The 19,296-nt window shown below is 52.2% G+C and overlaps 8 protein-coding genes across 9 annotated transcripts; 3 read left to right on the forward strand and 5 right to left on the reverse strand.

The window, feature by feature from the left end:
• Nucleotides 1–605: 605 nt before the first annotated feature.
• Nucleotides 606–2,169, reverse strand: PV06_05635 (uncharacterized protein; the record flags this gene model as incomplete). The annotated part of the gene is made up of 2 exons (XM_016406661.1): nt 606–2,106; nt 2,162–2,169. The coding sequence occupies 2 exons, from the start codon at nt 2,167–2,169 to the stop codon at nt 606–608; spliced, it is 1,509 nt and encodes a 502-aa protein (XP_016262265.1).
• A 2,715-nt stretch (nt 2,170–4,884) lies between these two features.
• Nucleotides 4,885–8,331, reverse strand: PV06_05636 (uncharacterized protein). The gene is made up of 3 exons (XM_016406662.1): nt 8,121–8,331; nt 5,265–8,058; nt 4,885–5,210 (listed from the first exon to the last, which is right to left on the reverse strand). Exons 2-3 carry the CDS (start codon nt 6,600–6,602, stop codon nt 4,980–4,982), a joined length of 1,569 nt encoding a protein of 522 aa, XP_016262266.1. The 5' UTR covers nt 6,603–8,058; nt 8,121–8,331; the 3' UTR covers nt 4,885–4,979.
• Nucleotides 7,055–8,083, forward strand: PV06_05637 (uncharacterized protein; the record flags this gene model as incomplete). Its single annotated transcript, XM_016406663.1, has 3 exons — nt 7,055–7,367; nt 7,415–7,855; nt 7,902–8,083. The coding sequence occupies 3 exons, from the start codon at nt 7,055–7,057 to the stop codon at nt 8,081–8,083; spliced, it is 936 nt and encodes a 311-aa protein (XP_016262267.1).
• Nucleotides 8,332–8,839: 508 nt separating the features above from the next.
• PV06_05638 (uncharacterized protein) lies at nt 8,840–10,346 on the forward strand (the record flags this gene model as incomplete). Its single annotated transcript, XM_016406664.1, has 4 exons — nt 8,840–9,416; nt 9,467–9,895; nt 9,963–10,151; nt 10,204–10,346. 4 exons carry the CDS (start codon nt 8,840–8,842, stop codon nt 10,344–10,346), a joined length of 1,338 nt encoding a protein of 445 aa, XP_016262268.1.
• Nucleotides 10,347–10,773: 427 nt separating this feature from the next.
• Nucleotides 10,774–11,138, reverse strand: PV06_05639 (uncharacterized protein; the record flags this gene model as incomplete). The annotated part of the gene is made up of 2 exons (XM_016406665.1): nt 10,774–10,862; nt 10,928–11,138. The coding sequence occupies 2 exons, from the start codon at nt 11,136–11,138 to the stop codon at nt 10,774–10,776; spliced, it is 300 nt and encodes a 99-aa protein (XP_016262269.1).
• An 871-nt stretch (nt 11,139–12,009) lies between these two features.
• Nucleotides 12,010–13,692, reverse strand: PV06_05640. Of its 2 annotated transcripts, XM_016406667.1 has the most exons (4): nt 13,553–13,692; nt 13,070–13,292; nt 12,940–13,016; nt 12,010–12,884 (listed from the first exon to the last, which is right to left on the reverse strand). In XM_016406667.1, exons 2-4 carry the CDS (start codon nt 13,239–13,241, stop codon nt 12,474–12,476), a joined length of 660 nt encoding a protein of 219 aa, XP_016262271.1. In that variant the 5' UTR covers nt 13,242–13,292; nt 13,553–13,692; the 3' UTR covers nt 12,010–12,473. The 2 variants fall into 2 exon arrangements, with proteins under 2 accessions (XP_016262271.1, XP_016262270.1); XM_016406666.1 differs by having other exon boundaries at nt 13,070–13,692.
• A 592-nt stretch (nt 13,693–14,284) lies between these two features.
• Nucleotides 14,285–15,570, forward strand: PV06_05641 (uncharacterized protein). The gene has a single exon (XM_016406668.1). The coding sequence runs from the start codon at nt 14,421–14,423 to the stop codon at nt 15,087–15,089; it is 669 nt and encodes a 222-aa protein (XP_016262272.1). The 5' UTR covers nt 14,285–14,420; the 3' UTR covers nt 15,090–15,570.
• Nucleotides 15,571–15,787: 217 nt separating this feature from the next.
• On the reverse strand, nt 15,788–19,290 carry PV06_05642 (uncharacterized protein). The gene is made up of 2 exons (XM_016406669.1): nt 19,017–19,290; nt 15,788–18,804 (listed from the first exon to the last, which is right to left on the reverse strand). Exons 1-2 carry the CDS (start codon nt 19,109–19,111, stop codon nt 15,909–15,911), a joined length of 2,991 nt encoding a protein of 996 aa, XP_016262273.1. The 5' UTR covers nt 19,112–19,290; the 3' UTR covers nt 15,788–15,908.
• Nucleotides 19,291–19,296: the final 6 nt, after the last annotated feature.

The following is a 19,296-nucleotide window of genomic DNA, read 5'->3' on the forward strand; positions in this document are numbered from 1 at the left end:
GGCCCCAACTATAGTTGCCTGGCGGAGGATTCACTCAATTTAGCCCCCGTTGTTGATAGAATAGTGTACTTCCAGGGATCCAGACACTTCTCTCAGAGACCGTGTAAGCTGGGGATGAGCTGGATCCTGGCGCGTAGGGTGGCTTTCAAATGGTTGTTCCCCTCTTTTTTGATGACGGCGTGTCGCAACACGTTCCCTGACGTTGAAAGCTGCAGACTCAGTCTTGGTAGTGATTACAGTATCATGTGAGTCCATCGTACCGGAGGCCCGCGGCCTACGCTCCGCGTGCTCGCAGAGGCTGGTGCAGCAACTGTATAGCAGCCGTTGGCCAAGTGGGCATCACGTGATCCGGAACCCAACTACCTGCTGCGTTTACCGCCCTTGACGAGCTACGGAGAATACGTTTGATGTCTACGCATCGAATCAATCTGAATGAAAAAACAGTTTTGTGGCTATATAGAATATTTGTATCCGTGTGCAGTTACATAAGTCTACGAATGGCAATGCAGGATTAGTGAACGGAAGGAGAACTATGTGGATAACGAGCATACTGGGAAAGTGGAGGATCACCAGGCGAGGCTAGTGATGATCTTCAATCCAGTGGTTCACACGCCGTTCGTCCTCCTTCTGACTCTCATCGGCAACTCTCCAGGATTGGAATTGAGGCGCTCAATGTTTTCCAGTTCAAAGTCGCTGGATGGCAGTTCGAAATCATAGTTCTTCACGAGATTCGCAATCACGATGAGCTGCTCAAAGTAGGCAATGTTTCGCCCGATACAAGCTCGGGGGCCCACGCTGAAGGGCAGATGATACCGTGCCATTGTGGCTCTGTCGCCTGTCAGCCAACGATCCGGATTGTAAGTTTCCGGCTTCTCAAACGCTCGAGGGTCGCGAAGCAAGGTATATGTCGGAACCGAGACGGCAACGCCCTCTTGGATGAAACGGCCGGCGATCGTACGACCGCCGGGAGGAACTGTGCGTGGTAGTCCAATGGACTGAGCTGGCCGAAGGCGAAGAGACTCCTCAACGCACGCACGGAGGTATGTCAGGTTAGCAACTGCTTCGTATGTTGGTATGGCGACGTCGCCAAGGTTGGCGTCGAGCTCTTCACGAAGCTTTGCCAGTACCCGAGGATGCTTGTACAGCAGAAAGACCGTGCTTGTAAGCGCAGAGGTCGTCGTATCGCTTCCGGCATTCATGATGACACCGCTTTCAGCCAGGATCTCGCCGAGTTCCAAGTTGAGCTCCTCCCCTTTGTTGTTGACCAGGAGCTTGGCAAAGAAGTCATCTTGTTCCTCGGTCTTGCGCAGCCGCTTCATGGTGTTGTGATACACGATGTCTTCAAACCGGGACCCAGCACGCCTATAGGGATGCCAGGCGAAGAGGCGCGTGGTGTACGGTAGTAGCGGCGCCTCCATGCCTAGACAGGTGTTGACGCTCATGGACCGATGAAGCGCTTCGATCAAGGCGGTCTCGTACACCTTGCCATCTTTCGTCTCGGCCGCTACAGTGTCGTTGCCTCGAATCATGCACCCCAACGACTCCCCGAAGAGCAACTTGGAGATGAGGTCGATGGTGAAATAGTTCAGGTAGCGGCGCATGTTAATGGTCTCGCCGTACGCCGCTCTTTTGTCGATCTCGGAGTTCAGAGTTTGCACCATGCTGTGGACCATTGGTTCCAGACCGACGATGGTTTTTTGCGCAAAGACGTGGGCGAATTTCTTCCTCTTGCTTTGATGTTCAGCCTTGTCGCGAGTATCACCCATGTTACGGTAGGTCCGCGCTCCGCCGTCATACCATCCCTCTTTCAGTAGATTTGCGCCATGCCCGTAGATTTCATTCATCGCGGTCGGGTCACATATAGAAATGTGGTTGGGGGCAATGCGCACATGCGTGCCAAGTGCCTTGTGGGCATTGTGAACAGCAAGATAGTGTTTCTTCCGAATTGCATGTCCGATGCGCCAGAGACTCGACAACCCAGCATACGATGGAGAAGGAAACTGTCGAAGCCCACGCGCATCTCGGAAATAAGAGTATATGGGCTGAAGTATGGGGTAAAGCAGTATGCAGGAAAGTAATATTGGCAAAATCATGCTGCTTCCGTTGCTAATGGATCCGAGGGATATTGGGGGCCGAGGAGTGACTTGCTAGCTGAACTGACACTGTCATGATAGCTGAGCACTGTTCATATATATATACCTGCGACTGTCGATAGAGTCCACAAGCACAGCTCCTTCATCAATGCAAATTCAAGCATGGCCTCGTCCAACCTGTATAGATCTAGGATCACGAGTCGTAACTACTCACGAGCATGGATGACTACCACCCAACATGGCAATCTTTCCCGATTGCCGAGAAGTTAGAGCCATAACTATATGTCTTCCTCATTCCTGGTAGGGCGTAACATTATCCGCATTCGAACAACTCTTGTCAAGGATTTCAAGAACCTGTTGGACTAGTGGCTCAGTACCATCTTCAGGCTAGGTTATGTTTGTGGCTTCCGTATTAGGTAGCCGAAGCCGAAGCCGAGGTGGATCCCCAAACAGCAACATGCTGTATATTCCTTAGGCGACTGCCTTCGAGGAGTTTCTCAGTAACGAGTATCTCGACAGGTATATCCAGATGTGCAGGCCCGTGGGGCGGAAGCGGGGCGAACGGAGACCCCGTGGTGTATCAAAGTCTGGTCTCGCCCATCCAGCTTCTATAAAGCTGCGAGACTGGTCGTAGGTATCCCGAGTTTTCCATCGCATGGTTGTACAATTTTCCCTTAACCCTACACTGCACATCAAAAAAATGTGGACTCTGAGCCTAAAACCCGCCGATGTACCAGGCTCTGCCGTGCCTGCCATTCTTGTTGGCCTGTTTGTGTCATCCGGAGGAGTGCTGTTTGGGTATGCGATCGACACATATCTGGTAGAGGAGCGAAGACTGACAGATTTTGCTCAGATATGACACTGGTATTATTGGTGGAATCCTTGCCATGAAAAAATGGCGAGAGCTCTTCTCGACCGGCTACATCAATCCAGTCGATCACCTACCTGATGTCAACACCGCCCAGCAATCTGAGATCGTGTCGATCTTGTCGGCCGGCACATTCTTCGGGGCTATATTTTCCGCTCCGGCGGCTGACTACCTTGGACGACGTTGGGCCATGATCTTGAACAGTTGTGTCTTCGCCTTTGGTGTCATCCTGCAAGTGGCTGCGACTTCTATTCCGCTCTTTTCAGCCGGACGATTTTTCGCAGGCGGCGGTGTTGGCTTGCTTTCTGCAACTATCCCGCTGTACCAGTCTGAGACGGCCCCAAAATGGATCCGTGGCACCCTTGTTGGCTGCTACCAGCTATCCATCACCGTCGGACTCTTCCTTGCTGCCATTGTGAATAATGCCACGAAAGATCGACATGATACTGGGTGCTATCGCATCCCTGTGGCCGTTCAGTTCCTCTTCGCCATCATTCTTGTCGTGGGAATGCTTCTACTGCCCGAAACACCACGGTACCTGATCAAAGTCGCGAAGCCCAAAGAAGCGGCAAAAGCCCTAGCTCGCCTTCGAAGACTGCCGGAAGATCACCCAAGTATCCAGGAGGAAGTTGCCGAAATACAGGCCAACCACGAATTTGAGCTCGCACTCGGACAGGCGTCGTATCTTTCTTGCATCAAGAAACCCATTCGGAAGAGGCTACTTACTGGCATCTTCCTGCAGGCGCTGCAGCAGTTGACGGGCGTCAACTTTATATTCTACTATGGAACATCTTACTTTTCCAACTCTGGCCTGGAGAACCCGTTCACCGTGTCTGTCATCACCAGCGTGGTCAACATTTGCTCGACCCTACCTGGACTGTGGCTCGTGGAGAAATGGGGTCGTCGAAGGCTCCTCATGTTCGGAGCATTGGGCATGGCCACAAGTCAAATGATAGTCGCCAGTGTTGGGACAGCATTACCGGACAATGTCGCTGCCAACAAGGCTCTGATTGCATTTGTCTGCATCTACATATTCTTCTTCGCTTGCTCCTGGGGTCCCGCAGCCTGGGTTATTACCGGCGAGATTGTAAGTATTCCGACACCAACTGCCGCTTCACTGCCTCTAACATGTCGACCAGTTCCCCTTGAAAGCCAGAGCCAAGGGTTTGTCAATGACGACTGCCTCGAATTGGCTGCTCAATTGGGCCATTGCATATTCGACGCCTTTCCTCGTCAGCAGTGGTCCCGGAAATGCGTAGGAGCTCCGCGTTGACTTGCGCCTTCAGATGATGCGTCTGCTAACTGAGATCGCACGTGCAGAGATCTAGGCTCCAAGGTATTCTTCATCTGGGGCGGCTTTTGCTGTCTCTGTTGGGTCTACGTTTTCTTTACAGTCTACGAAACCAAGGTTCGCCATTCACGTCATCAGGCGGATCAGCTCTTTACTGACAATTTTGCGTGTAGGGGCTCAGCTTGGAGGAGGTGGATGAGCTGTACAATGACATCAAGTATGCCTGGCGTTCACAGCACTACCAACCCTCGTCTACATTCGTTCAGATGCAGGAGGACGTTCAAAGAAAAGCTTCGGTACGGGCAGCTGGAGGAGAAACGAAGACAATTGTCAATTCCAGTGTTCATATCGAAAGCCAGTGATGGTTAATCAAGATTGAAAATGCCACCGTGTCTCACGGTGCAAGCGCCTGGCAACTACAATAGGTGCATAGCTCGTGTCAAGCGTGAAAATTCGGGAGCAAGCACGAAAGGAGAGTCAACGGACGACTAGCTGCAAGGTAAAGTCAGACTGTGTGTTCGAAATTACCCATGAACGAGTCAGAAGGAAAGTTGCGTGGCCCTGATGACAAGATAAACCTTTCTTCCAATATGTTACGAGGGTAGAGAAGTATTGTCATGGGATATATGTACATTAGATTAGAGATTGAGATCCTTGACAATTCCTTGTCGGAGCGTAGTTTCCTCCCTTTATTCGATCCACGCATGAAGCAGGACATTACGGTAATCTATCGGCCTTTGGAGAACTGCATAACAGCACGCGACGCGTCCAAAGCCCATGCCCTTGAACCAGACTCGCCGCCGCCTTCTGGCAACGAGCGGAGTTCTTCGTCTTTACCCGGAGGGAGCCCGACAACCACATCCGCTTTACAAGTGCGCAAGGAGAGAATGTTGAGCTTGGAAGATTTTCCGAGAGGGCCCAAAGCCTCTTGAAACGGTGTGGTCGGGTCCCAACAAGCCTGTGGTAGTCAGTCAATGTGGCATATTTTGGTCGGCGTTGGGGAGGCACATACATCGCCAACGAGCTTTCTATAGTTGAGGTCGCCTTTGAGAACAACGAGGAGTGAGCTTCTCAGTTCGGCAAAAAGACCGGTATTGGATATGGGAAGTCGCCAGAAGCTCCCAGCTTGAGTCCAGAAGTTGCTAGTCTGATACGCCAACCGTCCTTCAGCTCGAAAAGTACGGAGGTCGCCATGAAGGACTTCCAAATGTTGCGGCTGCTCATCATACATCTTGGCAAAATCCCCTGACCCACTGTCATTTGAGTCTTTGAAGAAGTCTAGAGGCCGTTGAATGATGTCGAACAGTTGCTCGATGTCTGTCGGAGTGGCGTCGCTGACGAACCACGGGATTTTTTTCGCATGCATCTTCACGTTTGTCGCAAGCCCGCTCTTCAGGAGATAGCATATCACCACAACATCCACAAAGAGCTCGAATCCAGCATTGTCCAACACAAAGTCCACCGTCCGATGCTCTTCGCCCTGATTCCTTGCCTGCCAGAGGAGATCGAAGGCTCGGTCTAGGTCATTCACCAAAACTTTGTCGCGTCGACGCTTGAATACCTCACTGCCCTGGAGCTGCTGAATGTTCTCGTAGGTGAGCGTGGTGAGAAGGCTGAGGTCCGTCGCGTTGCCCCAAAGGCACTGTTGCATCATGTCCGAGAAAACGGCCCTGTTCCTCTCGACTGCTTCAGGGGATAACACAGTCCCGCTGTCGCATCCGATATTTTCGGTCACATTGACATAGTACGCCGCCATTTCCAGGACAGCATTCTTGGACTGTTTGAATGCGTCCCTCTTTTGCTCTTGAAAAACATCATACGTTTCCCACAATGTCCTACGCGAGAACGATCCGAAGAGTCGTCGATAGAGATAGCACTCGCTGAATAGCCACTCAACTTCATGCCATCGTACCCCCACAGTTGCACTTTGCGCCCCTCGGTCTTGGAGCTCCTGATTGTAGATGGCGACATCACCACGAAGCTCTCCTTCTTCATCCGGCAATGGAGAAAGCGTGCAGTTTTGATGCATTTCTTGCTTTAGACATTCCAGCTCCGCAACAATTTGCATGCCCTGTCTTACAATCTTCGGATTGCTGCGTTCATATTGGTCAATTTGACGTTGGACATCTTTAATGGCATTCGTGACAATTGTTGGCCATCGTTCTCGCACAGATTTGTAGGCGAATGATGCGGGCGATGATGTGCTGCTTTTTGGAAGGCTGGGATCAAATTGCATGTTGAAAATGGCCACAATGCAGAGTTCAAGAATAGGGCATTGATAACTGAAACCCGGTCCTAGAATGCTTGACGAGGTCTTTGTAGGCGTGATTATATACGGGCGACGGGGCATCTGGACGTGGAGATTTCTGGTTCCATGGGGAGGTCAAGGTTAGGTCTCCATGCTACCGTGTTGGCTCTCGTGCTAGACATTGCCGCCAGATATACTCAAGTAGGCATCGCAAAGCCGAAGGCGATAGCTGTGGTGTCCTTACCACGCGATCGAGGTATGGAGGGTCCTCCAGGTTTGTGGCTTGATGTCAAGAAGGCTAACCCGAAAAAGAAGGGCTGATGGGGTTCATTCCCGAAGTCATTCGGCAACCATCGCCTCCCTGGGAAGCTTATCCCGAGTCTCGGCAAAGGTGGGAATTTGTGAACCGGGGAGGGGGACACAGGTATAAGACCAGGGCTGAAGTGGCTGCAGCGAGATCTTTCAGGAGAAGTTGATACTGATGCTGATAGTGAATGAGTATGTTGAGATCGTCCATCCGTCAATCTGTGGTGGCCAAGGTTATGCTTAGATCAATGACTACCGCAAAGCTCGAAGTCACAAACAGAGTTCCGGTGGTTGTTTCACCAAGCAAAGCTGAGGTAGAAGCCGGCCGACTTAGCGAGCGAAACCTAGAACTTGCTGTAAGAAGTGTCCTCCAGGACGGTCTGGTCGTGATCAAGGATGCCATCAATCACGATGTGCTCGACAAATTGAACGCCAAGATGAAAGAAGATGCCGTCACACTTCGCAACGCAGGAGACAGCAGTCCGTTCAACTACACCAAGGGCAACCTTCAACAAGACGCACCTCCTGTTAGAGCCCACTTCGAGCCGACCATATTTCTCAGTAAGTCGATGCTTTCATGGGGTTATACGCCCGTTAACGATGGACAGATTCCCTTGCGACCCAGGTTACCTCTTCGGTTTTGGGTCCACGGCCGAAATTGACCTTTATGTCGGGAAACACCGCGATGCCGGCAACCGAAGACGACGTACCCCAAAGGCAGCCGGTTCATGCAGACTCGGACTTCAGACATCCTTCACATCCTTTTGCGTTGGTTGTCAATGTCGGACTTGTGGACATGAATCCGAACAACGGGTCAACAGAGCTATGGTTGGGAACACACAACACGACCAGCGTTGACGACCAGGAAGGCGCTCATGGGGAACGTGCAAGTGGCAGGATTAAAGAGGCTTTGCTGGAGAGGCGACGTGCAGTTTTGGCTCCCATGCAACCCACGATTTCAAAGGGATCACTCATAATCCGTGATCTCAGGCTGTGGCACGCTGGAATGCCGAACTTGACCCCGGAATTCCGCATCATGTTGGCAATGAGTAAGCTCGCGTCCTGACCAGTGCGACATTGTGCTGACGAGTCAAGTTCATTTTGCGCCGTGGTATCGAAATCAAATGCGCCTGGAGCTCGGCGAAGGCGTTCGATCTTTGGTAGAGGCCGAGAAAGACCTCGACATCCGAGCGGATTTCATTCCAGAGGAGGAAGCAGTGAAGCGGTACCTGCATCGGGGTTTTGGGAACAGCTATGACTTTAGTCAGAGCCCTTGAAGTCTTCCTCCCAATTTTAAACACGTAGGACACTTGCCAAGAAGACAGGTAGTATGATCCAGGATATTGTTAGATACACTGCGTCCATACAAGAGTAAATAGCTAGTTGTCGACAGTCAAAAGTAAACCAAGGCTCAAAGGAAAGTAAGGCAACTTCTGTCTCATTGAGGATGCCGAGAATTGCAGTCGGGCTCGAGTGCGCACACTAAGCCCTCTCTGAAGAATTCGCAGGCTCTCAGGACCATCATATTGATGGAATCTGGAGGTGGAGGGCAAGATGAAGCTTTGGATTCGCTGCTCGAAGTCTTTGCCTGTTGAAGAATTATGCGGCGAGTCCATCTATGCTTCGCCGTAGCTAGCTGTCTCTCATAACGGCAATTAAAGCGAGGCCCAGCAAATCGGGGGGGCTGCTACATCTCTTTCTAGACATCGATAAATATTCACCTAATACAATACCGACACAAGACCTGACTTGAATCAGGCCATATCAACCATGTGCTAGCTGGTGACGAAGCCCAGCAAGTACCCAGCTGTTCTTCATGCCGAGAGCGGCTCCACCAAACTGTGAGTTCATGCTCGGCTCGTCTACCGACCTGCTGACATGTCTATCTACCAGCTTGGTTCGTAACCTGAACATATGGCAAGTATCTGTGATTGACGCGGGCCATTCGTAGTTCAACATGTCTCAAACGTAAGATCAAGTGTACGGCTGTGCTTGCCCTCCCTCTCTACCACCCTTCTCTGTTGCTGATGTCAATGGAAGGCGACGGCGAACGTCCAATCTGTGGAAGATGCCGCGTCGGCGGTCGAGAATGCCATCGACCGGACAAAGCAATCCGCTTCATATTCGGTAATACGACCTTGTCAGCGGGTCGCGATACACCAAGCTCTACGACAGTGGATAACCACCTGAGAGCTATGGACTCGCCGTCACTTGAAATCGAGACGCAGACTTCGACTCTGACTACGGGCCGGCTCCAAATTCTGGCCTCGTCTGACCCTGGAAAAGCTCTCACGGATCCCGAGGTTGCCGAGGCCTTTGCCCATTACATCTCCGTTCTTGCTCCGTGGTATGACTTGAATGATGCCGAAAGGACCTTTGGCACCCTGGTGGTCGAAACAGCGCTGCAAGTGCCGATCCTGTTCAAAGCTATTGTAGCCTTTTCTGCTTGTCATTGGAGTAAGGTAAATGGGTCGATCGCCGAGATCGCGAGCGCTTTCCACGACGCCTGTGTGGAGGACTTTTTGTCTTCAATGGAGTCTCCAGACACAACGCTCAAGGGCAGTAAATTAGCTGCAACTTGCTTGCTCCGGTCATATGAGATCATCAATGGTACATTGTTGCCTTGCAGGAGGGTCCAAATCTCGCTGACTTATTTGCAGGAGGCTCTCGGATAGAAAGCCATCTTCTGGGGGCCTATTCATATGCAGTGAGCGAGCCGATCAATTTCTCCGAGAGAGGCATATCGCAAGCTGGTGCCTGGAACTATCTTCGAGAAGAGATCACCGTTGGTCTTATGCGGCGTCGTAGAGTCCGCATGGGTCAGATTTTCCACAGTCATCTGGAAACCGACCCTTATGATGTTTCACTTCCCAACCGTATAACTTACCTCCTGGCCAAAGTCATCAATTTCTGTTTCATCGAGCCTCATCTCCAGGGTCTTCCAGCAAGCCGGCAAGCCACATGGCGTACCCTCAACTCAGAATTTGTGGCCTGGAAGGCAGAACTCACACCGAGTTTTGCATCGTATAGTTCTGCAGCCAAATCTGGTAATCCATTTCTGTCCCTTTGGATGCTCAGACCGTGGCACGGTAAGTTGGGGTAGCAGCGGATCCCACAAGTCAAGTTTCTGATGCTGACCGACACCTCTGATTCTAGTGGCTGCACAGCAATATCGATCTGTGGTTGAAATCCTGCTGAGTTTACACGACCCTCTTCCACTTGGTGGGCATATCAGCCGCCGGAGCTTCGCCTTCGCTGAGGAACAAGCTCTTGTCATATGTGGGTTGGCATGGACCAACGATGACGACTCGGCGCGTGTCAATGCATATGGACCTTTGGCCTTCTGTGGGTCCTTCCACTGAGTTACTGTACTTCCAAGGCTAATCTACTGGGCCAGGTGGGAGGTATCTGAGCCAAAGACGCCATCAGGAAGCACTGGTGGCATTTCTCCTCAAATCCAGCAACGACACAGGTTGGCCCGTCGTTGATATTGTCAACGATCTTCAGGATCATTGGGCTTCTGAGTATCAAGCATCATAGAGCACCGGCCGATCGATCGGGACTTGTGTGGTTACAGGTAGTGCGCGACTTGCTCGACCAGAAGCCTCGAGTGGTATGATTGTACTACGAATGAGGCCGCCCACGACGCAGCTGGTGAGATACCGAGGCTGCGCAGTTCGAGACACGGCCACTTGGCTCTCAATTGCACCTCGATGAGGTACAAAGCGATGAGTCCTTTGTCGAAATGGAGCAACATGGAGACTATGAGTGCCTTTCATCTCTTGTATCACACCGATTCATGCGGAGTGTATCAAGCTCATGGACTCGAGTTCATCGGTTATCCTGATTGTTCACCGGCGAGGCGCCCCCCCTCCCCCCGGCAATCAAAATCCCCAATCACGGCAAGTGAAAGTCGACAACCATTCGTCTGCAGTCGTCAGACGACAGATGTGGTCACAGCAGTGACTTACCCGGCGACCTGGCCAGTCTTGAGCTTCTGTACAGCTTCGTTCCACTGGCTCAGTGCTACGACCGTGGCTTCGAGATGGAGTTTACCTCGTTGGAAAACATTGGCCACGCACATTCACAACATTGTCCCTTGATGGAGGAGGATCTCTCACCGAGTCTGGCAAAGTCCAACGTCTCGTCGGATGTCGGCCAAGGGATCTGGCCAACGTACCTTCCACGGACTGTCCTCTGCAGATCATTTGGCCCGGGGTTCAAGTCGATATGGTATTTGCCGTCAGGAGGTAGAACCGATACTGTCGTTTCGAGGCATCCAGCGTCATCTAGTCGCCCGCCTCGTAAACCGAGTGAAGGATCCTGGGACATGTCGCCCACTCACCGCATAACTTCGACCAGGATCTGCTGACCGATATGGTTGAGAGCGATCGGGAATTAACGGTACAGCCGAGTATCTCGTCAGTGTCACGACAACCACATTCTAAATCGCGAACGATTCATGCATACTATTTTAGAAACGACCACAGTCGACTCACCGGTCACAAAAACACGCTGTGGACCGCCGTCATGAGGGTGATCTCGAGAACTTGCCTTGACCGGATCACTTCCTCGATGTCGAAAAAGTGCCTCACACCCAGGCTCAGGGCAAAGTTTGCGACGTTCATCATCGATATCTACCACAATGGGCCAAAGACCCCATGGTAGCAATAAGCTGAATACCTTGGCCTACACCGACATGATCGTCGCCCTCGCGAAAGAAAGTGCTAGTGACGAGACTTGGCAACAGGATTTGACGCGCACAACCTTCACAAATAGAGAGCGCAGCCGAGACGAAACTCGAAAGCCTTAAAAGACACGTCGAGTCTTGAATGTGATTTCTGTTACAAGTGACAACTCTACAAGTGTTCACGCCACGCTTCGTAGCCCAAATAAGGCGCATAATAGAACAATTTGATCTACGTCAACGCGTGACATGAGTACCGATACCTACGGTAGGTACTCCGTACTTGCAGTATTTCCCCGCAGTCGTTATTTGGCAGCCACAGATGCTCACAAGGCTGAGATTTAGCCTCTCATTCATTCTTGGCAGCCTCGTGTGGCTGGAGCAAAAGCTGGGGATAGAAAGATCGACCAATGCGCATCATAAAAGTGGAAACAGACCATCATCATCAGATTCCCCGAGCGCAATGGGCGATCATCCAAGTGTCTCAATGTACATCTTTGAGTTCTCTATTTGGTACTGACTTCTCAAAAAAGGGGGTTTCAATCACAATCAGATTATTACCTCTTCTCTGTCTACTAAGTGCCCCCTCCAATGGTCATGTTCACCTGTCTCTGTGCCAATGCATACCTAGACATAAACACACACGCTCGCTAAAGGATTGGAAATTGCTTTTGCCCCGGGAAGCAATCGCAGAACGCTCACAAAACCACATAAATCATATCGCTTTGTTCAATGCCCTGCCCCAAGTCTCTCATGTCACCATTGAACCCCTAATGATTCGTTCCCCTAATCATGCCAGTCATTCGCATGTCGTCGTTCACCCACCAGTAATTAGTCAACTTGTTTTTGTGTCTGTGTTTTTGGCTGTTACACCTCCCTAACTTTTGTACCTCTGCCATTACCCGAGAATAAGAGTCTGTCCAACGTGATCTTCGAGCTAAAGGATGGAGGTTGCTATTACACCGCCGAGGATCGAACGTCTAGACGAGAAGCTTGAAGGCAGCCATGAGGACGGCAGCGAATGCGCCAGTAGTGACACGAGACATGCCAGCAGCTGCGTTGTGGGACTCGGTAGCTGAGGCAGAAGCACTGGCGGCTGTGGCAGATCCTGATTTGGAGGCAGAAGCGGTGGAGGAAGGTGCTGCTGAAGAGGTGGAAGCAGCTGCGGAAGAAGCAGCAGCGGAGGAGGCTGAAAGAACTTCGGCAGTCGCATTACGAGTACCACACTGCTCGTTCTGCTTGCAGACACTCTGGGCCTGGGCATCATTGGGGTTGTTGTTGATACATTGGATGTAGCTCTCTTGACAGATGAAGTAGGGCAGAGTCTGCGTGAAAGCAGTGCAATCGGGGACGGTTCCATTGGCACAGACACAGCTGTAGGTGAAGGTTGTCTGATGGCAGGTTAGATCAGACCGTCAGAAGTATACCAATTGTTGAGTCACTCACATCGTCGCATTGATTCAGAGAAGCACTTCCGCCGCAAATCAACGGGCAAGTGTTTAGCTGCGCATGACACCAGTTGACTGCTCCCGGTTAGTGTCTTGCCATTACGAATCGTTCAGCGGCCTCCTCTTACATGCATCGGTTGAGCTGATTCCAGCGGGGTTGAAAGACGCCGTGGCAGCTGGTGGCATTACTTGAGATGCAGTCGACGTGGCCGCGACCGAAGAAGCGCTAGAGGTCTCGAGGTCCTGCGCATAAACGACAGCGGCGACGGCCGAGGCTGCGAGGAGAAACTTGGACATCATGATGATGGTGGTGGATGTTGGTATGGAGAAAAGACTTGTTGTCTGTCTGCTCTGAGATGCCAAATGTCAATTGATGCTGGGTAAAAGAAGATGATGAGGGACGAGATGGAGGAGTGAAGCTCGTTGGCGGGGAGTGAGATGGAAGGGAGAAAAAAAAAGAAGTTGAGAGCAGTCGCTGGGAGGGAAAGAGCAGGCTGGCTGGGTGTGAAGCGGGCCGGTTGGGATGGAGCAAACGGAAAGACTGAGGAGTGATCAATCCACCGCGATAAGGTGCGATACAGCTGGGGAAAATAGCCACCGTCCGTACGTACCTTTGCTCGGAGGCTGGAATATTTGTGAGGCTGTTGCTAGGGAAGCTACACTGTCTCTCCTCTTATGTATGTGTAGACGACAGTAAACGATGAAGAAGATGAAACCACCGTCAATGGCCGGGCGACGGCGTGGCCTTTGTATTATTCTTGTTTTTTTTTTCCGCAGCGGAAGAGAAGAGGCGGCGGGATTGATGTAAAAAAGCGAGTAGAGCTATCTCGAACTGGGCGGCGACTCACTAGGCCCGGGACCAGGGTTAAGACGCACCTAAAACGCAAGCTAAACGTAGCTAAACGGGGTGCCCAAAGTCCCTATTCGCAGGCGCTCCAGGCGCAACCCACACCTCTAAAACACATTAAGAGCCGCCTCCAATGGCAACCAGTCCAGGTGGCAGAAATGTCACCCACCACCCATTCAGAGCCGCGAATGTTCGACGAGTGTCCACGTAACCCCATGCCTAGCGCAGGGAACCAGAAGCCCCCAACCCAGGCCTGTCGTGACCTCTACAGCTACGAGCTTGCAGCACGAGGGGAGGGGGGGGGTGCATTTCGAGCTACTTCGGTACGAGGACGGAGTAACGATACCAATAGCTCCGGCCGCAAAAATCCCACCACTGAACGGAGGCGAGGCTGGTGTGACGGCCAGCACATTCCGTGCCGAGGTTCCTTGGCTACTGTACAACCTTCCCGCTCATACCGATTCCCAGCACTTTGGATGAATTCGATAAACACAAGAGTACCGACACGTTCTCGTACATTTCGGCACACCTCATTCCTGTGACTTGCCTTCTTGCTTCGTGTCATTTTTGTGAGACTGGGAGATGCACGGTAGGTGACACGGCGGTGCAACTTCAGAAACCTCTCCTTCATCATGGGTCAACAACAAATGGATTTCATGGACAAATTCATTGCCGCCCATGCCGTCCCAAAAGAAGCCCTGGCGCATTTCGCGGCCAACGACTTCACCAACAAACACCTCTCGAACCCTCTCTATCGGCCGATCCCAACCTACTCCCGCGTCCTCAAAGACGACGGCGAAGACTTTTTCTTCTCGCGGACGGTCGCCACGCCGACCACCATCCCGTACCTAGTCACCCTGCAGTTGAAAGATTTCCCTTTTGCCGAGGATAGTCCCAAGGGCACGTTGAAGACAGGCCAAGGGCACAAGGCGGTGGTGAAGGTGCCCGAGAACCCAGACTGTGTCATGCTCCTACACCTCGCCCGCCCGGGGGTCGACGGGCACCCCGCCACCATCCACGGAGGGGTGGCCTGCGCCATCCTCGACGAGATGATGGGCCTGTGCGTCATGCTACACCACCAACATCTCGAGGGGGCCCGAGAATCCCTCTACACCGCCGGGCTGAACGTGACCTACCGTGCCCCCGTACCGACGCCGAGCGACGTCATTGTCAAATGCTGGCTCGAGGGAAGGGAAGGTCGAAAGTGGAAGTCAAGAGGTCAGATCATCAACAAAGACGGCCTGGTCATGACTGAAGCAGAGGGTCTGTGGGTTTTGGCTAGAAACGAAGTCAAGTTATAAAAGGATCGTAGTCCCGTACAGTATGAGCTCGTCGGCGATACGGTGGTCTGACATGTCCCGATCATGGTTTCGAGTTGAATTTCTACGTCAATCGGTGGAACTCATAGACTTGACAGCAGCAGAGTGGACCTCTACGCCACATGTTTTTGGACCTCTTTTTTTTTCCAACACCAAACCACCAAAAGGAACAAACCTTCCGGAGAGCTACTCTGGTTCTCGTATCCGTCGCCCCGTTCATTTTTTCTTACTGATAATGGATCTCTGCTTCCGCTGTCACCCGGCGACAGGTAGATCCATCTCAAGAGTTCGGTATACAGTACATATGGACTGAGTCAAACAAACCTACGCGTATCAGATGGGCCTCGGTGATGATTTTCAACACCTACGGAGTACGCGAACAATGACACTCAACATGGATCAACAAGACCAACGACTATACCACAGATTGACTTATATTATCTAGAGATATAATAGAGGAGACATACAGACCTGTTTCTTTTTGCGTATCTCTGTTTTGTTTTTCCCGCGAGCCATCTCATGGTCAATCATTGTCAACTCCTGTTTAGTAGAGGAGAAAAAGCACCCCGAGGGAGTATATACACGGTGATATGTAGAAGCAAGTGACAAGTGGAGCTACCCACAGAGTCTCCGTATTTACTTTCCTTTGCTACATAAATCCTTCCATTCAACGTGAAAAACACCAGAAAAAAAGACATCATCATCATTAGGTATCATTCGAGTACGACTGTGTGTACACGGGTGCCCAAAAAAACCAACCAAAGGCAAATGCTCAGCTTGTACGGAATACATGATCCTCAATCACTCCCCTTCATACCCTTCACCGACGCTCTTATCCCTCATGACCATGATCTCCTGCATGGCCCTCTCCCCGTCGAGCTCACCCTCGAGGACCAGGCCCTTTTCGTTGGCCAGGTGCAACAGACAGATGAAACAATAACTCGTGCTGATGTCCTTCATCTGCTGCTCCGGGTAGACGCCACGAAGGTCCTGGATGAGTTCTGTGAATTTCAGACCGTCCTCTTGTCCAGCCTGGCCCTGAACACTTCGGTCCGGATCTGCATCACCATCGACTTGCTGCTGCAATTCGCCTTGAAGTTGGTCCTGATCCTGTGACGTTTCATGAGCGTCCACGTCCACGTCCATCATGTCAACATCCTCATCAGCAGCCGACACTTGTTGCTGTTGTTGCTCCTGCTGCTCCTCCTCCTGCTTACTCGTCGGCTTTTCAAACACATTAATAGTCAACAATGCCAATTTCTCACTCATCCCTTTCCACATATTCTCCTTCAACCTCCTCACATCCACCTTCTTCGCCGTTCGCGCATAATTGACATACTCTGGCCTCAAGCGACGCCCGGCCTGCGTCACGAGTTGACTGCCGAAACTGCCCGGAAGTAGATCCAAGACGTTTTGCTGCGCTTGAGGATCCTGGCTAGCTGCACCACCCTCTTGCGAATCCTGGTTCGGCACGCCACCATCTTCCATCATGCCCATGAATCCGTCATTCTGCTGCTGATGCTGCCCGTCCGGTGGAGGTGGTGACAACATTTCTCTCGCGTCCATGAAGGCCTGACCCTCGTCCCCAACGTCCATACCACCGACACCGAGCCCGTCGTCATCGTCGTCAATGGGTAGCGGGCCATCAAAGAACGGCATCTGATCATCGTCGGCGAAGAAGTCGGCATCGTAATCGCCCTTGCGCCCCTCATCTTCCTCGTCTTCGTCAACATCGCCTTGCTGGCCGTTGATAATGGCGAGCCTATTTCTAGCCCCGAAGCCCTCATCAATGACGCCCATCTTGCCCTTACGTCGACCAACGCGACACTTGGGCTTTGTCCATAGTCTCATCAACTTTCTCGGATCAACCACTTCGTCGTCCTTGTCCAGCAGGTTGCGTCCCTTGGTTTTCCATTGCGCCTTGGGTAGACTGATTTGGCTGTTCAGTACCGCCGGCGCCTCAAGCAGCTCTTTCAGATTCTCTGACATGGGACCCAGGAAGTCAATCTCGAAAGGCTCCTTCTCCTTGCGCTGTCGTGACGCTGGCGCATTCTCAGCTTGCGCAGCTTTCTGAATCTTCTGCATGCGCCAGTTCTCCAGTGTCATGAACGCCATCTTGCCTTTTGCTCTAGAGTTGAACGCTTTGTCGAAATACGCCATTATGCTCTCGTGCTCGGCGTCTTCTTGGTACTTGTGCTGCAGAGACAGTGCATAAGCATTGTTGTCACCCTCGAGAAGATTATCGTCCATCTCCCCGGCCTGCACGACCCGCGTCTGCGCCTCGATCGCTGCATCCTTTGCCCACGCCTCACCGCCCTCGCCGAAGCCAACGTTATCGGCCACGTCAAAGCCGCCGAGCAGACCGCCATCGTCGTCATCGTCATCGAAGCCCATGGCATTTGTACCGTCCAGGAATATACCAGTTTGATCTGACAAGTTGATATTCCCATCAAGTGTAGGTGGCGCAGGCGTAGTGGACCCTTTCTTCTGCTCACGCCAGTCGTCTGGCGCCTTCAAGAATGGAATATTCAGGTCACCCGATGGGTCGCCGAGTGTGAACGCCTTCATCGAAGGGCACACGTCCTGGTTGTCGAGAACGCCGAGGTCAGGGAAGAACTTTGCTGCAAGGGCTCCCAAGTCGATTTCTTCGTCTTGCTCTTCGGCATCTGGTGTACGAGTTGGCTCCTCAATCTCTGCCTCATCCGTTTCCGCAGCGGCTTTCGTAGCTTCTGCAACAGCTGCGTCCGCCTCGTCTTCTTGATCATCCTCATCCTGATGCTGGCTTTTGTCTTTGTCCGCCGCTAGCGTCGCATCACCTGCGTCGTCACTGCTATCGAACACAATCCGCCCATCCGAGTCAATGGACAGATGATTCAGCAAGAGACCCTTAGCCCCTCCCTCATCGAAATCTGCCGACGCCTTCTTGAACAGGGGGTCGACTGCGAATTCGAGCTCGAGTTTTTTCCCTTGGAAACTCGCAAATCCCGGTGCAAGTGTCGCTTCATGACTCCGCGCGCTCTTCTTTTTGCTCTTCTTCTTTCCTTCCCCGTCTTCGCCCACACCATCCTCGCCCTCGTCACCTTCTTCGTCATCGTCTTCCTCGCCGTCGTCCTTGTTTCGCTTCTTTCCCTCTGCGCCATCCGCAAGACCACTGAGCAACCGACCAGTCTCGGTGGCCACGCTGTCAACGCGACTTGTGTAGATCTTGACGCACCCATCAAGCGTGCAGCTGGCTTTTTGGAAGTTCACCCCGTCCCCTTCCTTCAGCAAACTCATGTCGTGGAAATAGTCGATCAAGGCGAAATTCCAGGAATTCGCGGCATTGATCTTGTTGTCCGTAGCCATCTTCATCCACTCTTCAAAGTTTGCGAGGATAGGCACGCGCTTCATGGGTGTCAGCGTATCGCCCCGCGGGCTGTTTGCATTTTGGCCTCCGCCGTGATTCTGCTGCTGACTCTGCCTCCTATGCAGCGCGACCTTTTTACGCAGGTGCGCATCGCTCGTGCGCGGTGTGCGGGGGGAGGACTCGGACATGGCTCGACTCCCAGAAGTGTCTCGCCGATCGCGATTGCGATGCTGGTTGATCTTCCGGACGGGACTCGCTGCGGCGCGTATCTCGTTCATGTGGATTTCTTGGAGGGCTTGTCGAGACTGTAGGCGGGCGGCTTTTTCGCCACGATCATCGTTCAACGCCAACCTAGAATTCAGAAGACCGTCAGTAAGAGGAAGGATAACGCGCTTGGAGAATATCCTGTAAACTTGTCTGAGGGCTGAATGCGCGGGGTGCATTTTATTCAATGAGGCATCCATGCATCCAAAGCAACGCAGCTCTTCCAGAACTTCACTCGCGCCCGCCTCGCTTGAATGTATAGGTATTGCAGTGACAATATCAGAGATGTTGTTTCTTACTTTATCGGCGACCCCTTGCTCCTTTCACGAGCCATGTTCATCACCACCGCTTGCCTGCTCGGGCGGCCTCCGCCTTGTGTCGAAACGCGAGGCATGTTGTGTGGTCGTCTTGATTTCGAAGTCACGCTCGAGAGGAGTACTCAGTCAGTCCAATTCACCTCGCGAGGGACGTTCCTCGTGCCACTGGGTCCTAAAGGGGACGACTATTGCAGCATTAAAGGGTCGTCTATGACTCCTTGCACCGGATCTGCCAGTCGTTTGTTGAGGTTCTGTCGTTGTC

The sequence above is a fragment of the Exophiala oligosperma genome (assembly GCF_000835515.1).
Source record: "Exophiala oligosperma strain CBS 72588 unplaced genomic scaffold supercont1.5, whole genome shotgun sequence".
Taxonomy (NCBI): Eukaryota; Fungi; Ascomycota; class Eurotiomycetes; order Chaetothyriales; family Herpotrichiellaceae; genus Exophiala; species Exophiala oligosperma.